The 9,275-nt window shown below is 34.4% G+C and overlaps 1 protein-coding gene across 1 annotated transcript; it reads left to right on the top strand.

Annotated features, from left to right (window-relative positions):
- Positions 1 to 5,233: 5,233 nt before the first annotated feature.
- Positions 5,234 to 6,320, top strand: LOC105557519 (potassium voltage-gated channel protein Shab-like). Its single transcript, XM_012004777.1, has one exon. The coding sequence runs from the start codon at positions 5,425 to 5,427 to the stop codon at positions 6,298 to 6,300; it is 876 nt and encodes a 291-aa protein (XP_011860167.1). The 5' UTR covers positions 5,234 to 5,424; the 3' UTR covers positions 6,301 to 6,320.
- The last annotated feature ends 2,955 nt before the right edge of the window (positions 6,321 to 9,275 follow it).

The following is a 9,275-nucleotide window of genomic DNA, read 5'->3' as shown; positions in this document are numbered from 1 at the left end:
TAATCGTCAATATTTTTTTAACTGTAATGAATACACACACATAACAAATTTTCAAGAGCTGAAAGTCCTAACATAATTAATTAATTATAATTGCAATGAAACATTTTCAGTATACTGTACATCGTCCTTATAATAATGCTAAAGTACACTTCAAAGCTTTTTTTTGCGATTTATAATTGCAAATTTCTCAAAATTGTGATATAATGAAACAATTTGGTAAATAGGATTTTAGTGTTTAGAATCCAGAAAGCTATGGAAAACGATTATTTTAGTTCTTGTACTTGTACTGGAAACAATTTTTTGTTGTACGATTTATAAATGTATGAAAATTCTTTAAATTTTAACACGTGCTTTAAATATATTAGATAACACTATTAAAAATAATATTAGAATATTTAATAATAACTTAATGACACTGATATTATTGCAAAGAATTAATTGGGACAACTAAACTTTTTCCTTCACTGATTTTTGTTTGTGACAATACATTCGAGGCAAATCTAATAACTCAAACGTTCTTATCATGTATGAAAAGTATCAAGTTTAGGACTTTTATCTGTAGAAAAAAATAAATAGAAAACAACTCCAAGATAAGAAACAAATATGAAAAGAAAAAGGACATGCGAGCCAAAAGGCAGATGATGAGGCATGATGTTGAAGTTACTAAGAAAAAACTTTATTGGGGTTTCTCCACGTTTTGGTCCTCTTTTTGGAACATCCTCGGTAAAAAGAACTAATATAACAATATAGACACATGGTCAATCACGGTAAAGTGTAAAAGTGAGGTGTACAAAAATTGTGGATATATGGCAAGTAATCATTAACCAATCGCATTAGCATCTAGTGTTACAGTGATCCTGATATCCACAATTGTATGTATTGAAATAACTTTTTGTAGACATTACTTTTACGATTTACCATGATTGACCATGTGTCTATATTGTTATTTCAGTTTTTTCCATTAAAGATCCAAAAAGAGAACTGACGACGTTTGAAGAAACCCTAATAAAGTTTGTTATTAGTAAATTCAAATCACGCTTCACCAACTGCATTTTGGCTCGCATTAACCATTTACCGTTTCACATTTATTCTTTTTGTAAGTTGTATAAAATAATTTTTGCAAGAATTAATTACGCAATCGTTTTGTGTGTGTCTATATTTTTGTATTTGCGATGTGTTTTGGCTTTAGCTCTTGCTTTGCTTTTATTTATTGCTACATGATTCCAAATTTGTAATCTTAATAAAATTAGAAGAATCTCAAAAATTTTAATAGAATTTAATATTGAATACAGCGGAAAATTTTGGATTATTTAATATTCTCTCGTATTCTTAATATTGTCTCCTATGCCACTCTTCATTCTTTATTTTAATTGATTATGATATAAGAACGAGTAAAAGGATAGGAGATACTGTGCTTACCCTTAATCTTATCTCTATCAATAGCATACTAATATACATTATTGAAAAAATTACGTATTGAGTAGGAATGCTAAGAAAACGAGGTGGGTGCATTACAGTACAAAATATAATATGTAACACTAATTGTAAATTGTATAAGTTCTGGCATTTAAATAAGTAGAATTGTTTCCTTTTTCATCTTTCTCTGGTTTGTTCTGATCACTATTTTAGAACTATTATAATTATTTTTATAAGTAAACTATACGTTTTCGACGTATATTACCGTTCTAAAAGTATTTAATTTATTATGTTATTACTAACTTTCAAATGTTCGGTATTTGTTTCAAATAATGGTGTATATGTTATCTTCTAGAAACATACCTGTTTGGTTTTTATTTTTTAAATATATTTTTAAATCTTTTGATCTATTATCCGATGCTATTCAATATTATATTAAATAAAAAATGTACAAAGGCACATAAATAAATCTGCTACTTTATTGGTTTGCCATCGAATGTACGCACTTTTCTTATTTACTTGCGATATAAATATTGTGATGCAAACTCATTATTATTTTATGTTTGAAAATCTGATCTCGCACAAGCATTGATATTATGATTTCGCTAAGCCTTTGAAACGACGAATTGATTTCGCATTGTAGCGATTGCATTAGTGTGTGAATATAGTAGCAGGAAGAGAGGCAGGGGCACGGTCTTATACACAGGTCGGGACACTCCTATACCGGCTACATGCTTTCAAGTGTGCTCAAAGTGACGCCAATATGGCGGTCAGCTCAGGCCTAAAGGTGCAATTTCACGTGACTTTTCGACGTAGTGGGGGAACAGCTGTCAACTTTTTCTCCCACTACGTCGAAAAGTCACGTGAAATTGCACCTTTAGGCCTGAGCTGACCGCCATATTGGCGTCATTTCGAGCACGCTTTATTCCACGAGTGTCCCGACCTGTGTATAAGACCGTGGGCAGGGGAAGGAGGAGATGGGTTAGTGAATTTTCTTAAAGAAACAAATCCATATGGAATTTTGATTGAGCGAGGGAGCGGGGTTTTGAAGGGACGTACAAAAATATGTTTTTGTACGTTAGCCGAACAATGCAATAAAACTGTGAGTCGAGCGACGTCGGGCAGACTGCGTTTAAACGACGAGATACTCTCTGGTGATGAAACTATGTTTACACAGTCGCATTACACATTTCTGCAAAAACACTATCAACTCTCCATTGAGACAGCATATTCTTCAATTCCACGGAAACACTTGTTTGACGAAGTCATATCATGTCCTCCTTGCATTTATGATGGCTCTCTTGATCAGAGTTGTATTGCTTCTTCAATAGCCTTTTCTCCCTGTATTTTATATCGCAAGAATCTTTCGGCTTAGTTAAGTGTATTTATATCTATCTTTCTACTTTATATGAGTAGTAGAAAAAGCGTGGATTTTTACCCGGAGATAAATAGCATATAATTTCTTTAATGATATTCATCGATTAGTATAATTCTTCAGTAAGTTCCATACTAATTTTGAGTAATATATCCTAATAACTATATGATTATAATTAAAGTAGCGGTAGGGAATGAAGGGGTGGCACTAATTGTTTCAAATATTCAAGTAAAATAAGAAGTTTTGTATGTCATATAAACATAACAAGGAAAAGTATTCGATAAAAAAAATGTTGTTTTGCATATCTGCTTGCTTACTGTATATATATCGCAAATTCGCCAAGCGATTATACATATATTATTTGAGAATATATATGTATACATATATTCGCTTCCCAAAAAAGTTTATTTCATTTTTTAATTATCATGGAATTTGGTGAAAATGCAAATATGATATATATTATTACATTTGATATGTTATACTGTATTATAGGTGTTATACTATATTATCATGAGGTGAATAGAGTAATTAAATAAAAACAATTTTGAAGAGATGGATCGCCAGTGAATAAAAAACAAATGTTAAGAATTAAATCGACAATAATTGGCAAATATATTTTAATTAGTTACACGATGTTTCGGCCAGAGTGTATATACGTCGTGTAACTAATTATAATTAAATAAATATAGAACGGATTATTATACTGATTTGTACTATTTTGTGGCTAATTTTATCGGACAAAAAACTTTTGTTTAGCTAAATTTTATTCTTCGGAAATCGCCTCTTTACTTTAATAAATATTCAAAAAGTATTCTATTTATATATAAGTATAATTTTGCTGAACAATTTTTTTGAACGTTTGGTAGCAAATCTTGAACAAACTTAATTTTTCTAAATTGCATTCCATCAAAATTTGAATGTAAATCAGTGCAATTTAATTTAATTCTTATTTCTTTGTTAATTGTAACAGGTGTGTAAAATACTTCATCCTTTACGTATTTCTCCAAAACTGAAATCACATACGTTAGGTTAAGTAAACAAGAGATTACTGAATATACTCTTATCATTGGCCAAATTTTTTTATTCAACATGTGTTATAAATATTAAGTTTATTTAAATAGGTATATTTACGATATTTTCACCAAATTTTATGAGCCTCACAAAATAAGGTTACAATCTATACAGGGTAAGTTATCTACGAACCACTAGAATATCTCGAAAACTGACCAACTAGCAAGCAAAAATGTCTCAACAAAGGTTGTATGGTGTATGTAAAATGAGGAACAAATGCAATTTATATAATATAATTTATCATGCAATGAACTTATTTTGAAAAGCGACTACCAAAACATTTTCTTTACTTCAATTTAATATATTTCATTATTCGCCTTTAAAGATATTAAGTTACGGTTATTAAAAAATACATAGTTTTCGAGATATTATATTTGTATATTTTATGTGAAAATATGCCAAAATAAATGTTTTGCTATCTTATTTACTTTAAAGATAATAGCTTGGGGAGATTAAACTAAAGCACCCTGCATATACATATATATATATATATAATTTTTTACTAAATTGTATATTACTAATTGAATATTTACTTTATTTGGTGACGATAACTTCTTCCATTAATGGTAAAAGAGGAACAATAACAGTCATCGTGCTCCTTAAAACAATATATGTTAATTGACATTAAAGTTGAAACTAGGGAAAGTCGTATTCAAATTCCTAACATTTTAGTAGAATTATCTGTTGCTCGTCATATATGGCTTGTATGCTTTAATTATGAAGATTCGAATAAAGCTTAGTTACTTGTCATCTTCCATTTTGTTTAGGTATAGACGATGAGGATAACAAAACTTATACATACAAGATGCTCCACATAACTCCTGGTACCGCTTACGAGAAGATAGAAGAGGTTGAGACAAACAGAACTGTTCTGTTTGTCTCAGCCCCTTATATTATATCTTTCCGTGAGTAGTGCTAGGAGTTGTGCGAAGCACCCTAAATATTGAAAGTATTTTTTTTTACATATCAATACACATGAGCGCGCATATTCAGAGAGAGAGAGAGAGAGAGAGAGAGAGGGGGGGGAGGGGGGGAGGAGGAGAGAAAGGGGTGAGAGAGGAGAAAGGGATGGAGGAAGAAAGGAGGAAGGAAGAATAATGGTAAAACAGTATGATGAGAATGAAGAAATAAGTGTGGAGAAATGAGAAAGGAAAATGAAGGTTCACAGGAAATAGAGAAAGGTCCACAGGAATGAGAGAAAGAGATAGAGACGGAAGGAAAGGAAGAATGGGAATAAGAGATACATGGCTTCTCTCTTTCTCTCTTCCTCTCTCCCTCTTCCTCTCCCCTCCCTTGTTTCTTCCTTCGTTCTTACTTCCTCTTTTTCTTTGCTTCCTCTCTTTTTCTCTCTTTCTCACTCATTCACCCATTCACTCGCACAATCTCAATGAGGTTAGATAAAGAAAGACATTAAAAGGAGAAACTGTTTTACATAAATCAAATCGCAATTAATTAGCTTTGTTTGACCAGTTGATCCGTCGCTTTTTCAGGTGATAGCTGTGATATCAATACTCTTTATTGTGCTTTCAACGATTGCACTAACTCTCAACACCATTCCTAGTATGCAAGTAAATGATGAAAAGGGAAACTTCCAAGACAATCCGCAGCTTGCTATGGTGGAGGCTGTGTGCATCTCGTGGTTCACTCTCGAATACTTACTTAGGTTCAGTGCCTCACCGGATAAATGGAAGTTCTTCAAAGGCGGTCTTAATGTGATCGATTTACTGGCGATACTACCGTACTTCGTATCTCTATTCCTGGTTGAGACCAACAAAAATGCGAACGACCAGTTCCAGGACGTGCGCAGGGTAGTGCAAATCTTCCGTATAATGCGGATCCTGAGGATCCTGAAGTTAGCCCGCCATTCGACTGGGTTACAGAGTCTCGGCTTCACATTGCGTAACTCATATAAAGAGCTAGGGTTACTGATGCTTTTCTTGGCAATGGGCGTCCTCATATTCTCGAGTCTCGCCTATTTTGCCGAGAAGGAGGAACCCGGGACCAAATTCATAAGTATTCCAGAAACTTTTTGGTGGGCAGGCATCACAATGACAACCGTCGGATACGGCGACATCTACCCCACGACCCCGCTCGGCAAGGTGATCGGCAGTGTGTGTTGTATATGTGGTGTCCTGGTAATCGCGTTGCCCATTCCCATTATCGTTAACAACTTTGCCGAATTCTACAAGAATCAGATGAGACGGGAGAAAGCTATCAAAAGGCGAGAGGCTCTTGAAAGAGCTAAACGAGAAGGCAGCATAGTGTCTTTTCATCACATCAACTTGAGAGACGCTTTCGCCAAGAGTATGGATCTCATCGATGTCATCGTCGACACCGGTAAGCGACGGACCAATGTGTGCGCGGAAGATATGATCTATGATCGCGTTACGTCGATTTGTGTTTATCGAACGAAATTAATTTTATTCCAAGATTATTGATTGTTATTAACCACTTTTTTGAAGCGATATGTCTCCTATTTTTCAGTATATTTTTATTACTTTCTTTTCTCTCTTTTTCTGTTTTTAATAATATTGTAAGATAGGTTTACTCGTGTAATCTGACTTCATGTTACAATACTTTAATCTATCCCTGAGACTTTACGAGGTTCCCACAGTTATACATAAATTAGTTTTTATTTTATTTATTTTATTTATTTTATTTATTTTATTTATTTTATTTATTTAAAAAATGTAAGGTGTTTTATTTGATTTATTTGATTTATTTAAAAAATGTAAGGTGTTTATAAAGCCATTAATGTTACAGAACTCAGAATTCTTCAAATCTGATACATACTTAAACCTTTGACTATACCCTGCCAGCACTGACACGTGTTAAAAACGTCACTATGACGTGCTAACTCGTCACACGTAACGTTGCAGCGACGTCTCAACTGGTGTTTAAAACGTAACTGCCACGTCACTGTCACGTAAAATTAGCCTAACCTACTGGCGAATGTAAGCGCGCGGTGAGATGCGTCCGCTTAGCGGCCCCGCTCGAGGCGGTGTGTAGCGAGGAGTAGGATCGTAGGATGGCGATGCGCGGCGAGGAGTAGGGAGGCGAGGCGCGCCGCTGCCCATCCGCCGCTTATGCGACCACTCGCACGTCTCCCCGCGCTGCGTCAAAGTTCGCAGCGATGGTCGCTACTCACCGCGCGCTTGCATTTGGCAGTGGGTTGGACTAATAAGGCGATTTTTAAAATTCAGTATCTCGATAACTATTCGTCCAAGCGCAAAATAGTACAGGACTTTTCTGTTTGTCTTAGTCCCCTCTACCTTCCCATGACCGGTCTTCAATATGTTGCGGAGCACCCTGTATATGTATGTCATTGTAGAATAGGCCTTATAAACTATTTTATTTAATATATATTGGGGAGTAATATTTTACATACATCAATATAATAACCAAGGGCGTCCGGAGGGGGGGGCAAGATGGGGCATCTGCCCCCCCCCTAGAATTTGGAATCAGCAAAAAATTTGGCCTATTTGGCATACCTTGTCGCGATGAGAAAGCTTTTACCAAAAGGTGTATATAATATTACATATTTTTAAATATACTTTCAATACATTTGAAAATTTTAATTAGCATTTATATTAAAATTAAATATTGTTTTGGTGGAAACGTGAAAAGATAATATAAAAGAAAGAAATATAATAAAAAGATAATAATACGTGTACAAATATATCTATCTATGTATCTTCTGTCATAGACATCCCCCATACAGCACCAAAGCTTTCAGAAACATTTCAGAAAACATTGTTGCAATATTGCAATGTTTCTGAAATATTTCTGAAAGCTATGGTGCTGTATGGGCCATTAGACATCTATGATAGATTTACAGACGATATATTTATCGCGGAGGTAATATGGAGTTCTATTAGAGGTCTATTCAACATCTATCGTAGAGATAGATGTTCCATGGAACTATGGAGGTTATATGGACGTCCAATGAACGTCATGTTCTGTGTGGGAATACATATGCAATACAAATACAAATACAAGTACACGAAGAGAATTTTCTCTTAAAATTTATCCTAAAAATCATGTAATCGTGAGACAACACGGTACTTCGAAGAATTTTACGAGAGTTTTTTGAAATTTTACCATACATTTTATTAGTAATTATATTAGTATACATTTCACTAATAAAATATATGGTATTATGAAATTTTAGGAAACTCTTATAAAGTTCTTCAAAATTCCATGTTGTTCCACGTGTTACGTCCTGCTAGACCTCTAACTGAACGGTAGATTGCTCTCTATTTTTGGGCTTACCTGCCTACACCGGTATTAGCCCGGGATAGTGAGAGCACTGGAGGGCAATAATAATACGAGGGATACAGTGAAACTGAATTGGATTTAATTATTATTATAAAGTACCACGTCGAAAGAGATGGTAATAAATAATACAATCAATTAATATAGAGTAAATAATACAGAAAATCGGCGAAAAAATCAATGACACAGAAAGTCAATACAAAATCAATAATACAGAAAGTCAATATAAATTCAATGATACAAAATCAATATAAATTCAATGATACAGAAAGTCAATATAAATTCAATGATACAAAATCAATATAAATTCAATGATACAGAAAATCAATATAAAATCAATAATGTAAAATTGATATAAAATCAATCGTACAGAATCAGTAATGAAATAGTAAATTAATAATAATGATGAAAATTAAGATTATGGTAAGTACGCGAATGAGATAATTGAAAATGTGAATAAAGAAAAATCGAATATTGATAATGCGAATGACAGCTAGCAAAAATCGATTATATGGTTACAAGCAATTTTGCATTAATGTAATCAAAAATAATCATTATAATAGGAGAACATAAAAATTATTGACTTACAATGCCTTAACAACCAGGGCAGATCGTCTAAGTCCTCGATATTTTATATTTCTCCTTCCGAATTCAATATTATTGGCTATTCCCTTCCTTGAAATTTGGCTTGTCCTTCTCTCGTCTATAACTTCTGGAATCGATAGTAAGCCAAGTACCTTGCCTGTTCGCCCGCCTGTACAGGTTGTATGAAGACGATACAGAGCGGTACAACGGGTTGCGCGTCTGCCGGCGTCAGGGGCACGCTGCGCGTAGTCGTTAATTATACAGGGTGTCTGATGCAAAAGTAGCAACTTTGAAAATAGTGGTAGATTGGGTTAAACTAAGGAGAAATATCATGTACTGCGGTACAAAGTAGCATTAGTTATTGAGTAGTAAATTTACACGTTTAAGCGAATGAGGATGCAGGAGACGGTAGGCCGGACTCGGAAGGCATTTAAAAAAATCGATCGATGAGCGGGAGGTGGAGCGACGCGCGAGATACACCATGGTGGGAAAAAACCTAGGCGCGGCGGGGAGCGCGGCGCGGGCGGTGAGCGCGGCAGCGAGCGCGAGCGAC

The sequence above is a fragment of the Vollenhovia emeryi genome, unplaced genomic scaffold (genome assembly GCF_000949405.1).
Source record: "Vollenhovia emeryi isolate VEMERY1.0 unplaced genomic scaffold, V.emery_V1.0 DF939464.1, whole genome shotgun sequence".
Taxonomy (NCBI): domain Eukaryota; kingdom Metazoa; phylum Arthropoda; class Insecta; order Hymenoptera; family Formicidae; genus Vollenhovia; species Vollenhovia emeryi.
The sequence above is the reverse complement of the archived record's forward strand: the minus strand, read 5'-3'. Positions and strand labels throughout refer to the sequence as shown.

Excerpts from the sequence above, each read along its gene's own strand:
- LOC105557519 (XM_012004777.1), top strand. The coding sequence starts at position 5,425 with ATGCAAGTAAATGATGAAAAGGGAAACTTCCAAGACAATCCGCAGCTT.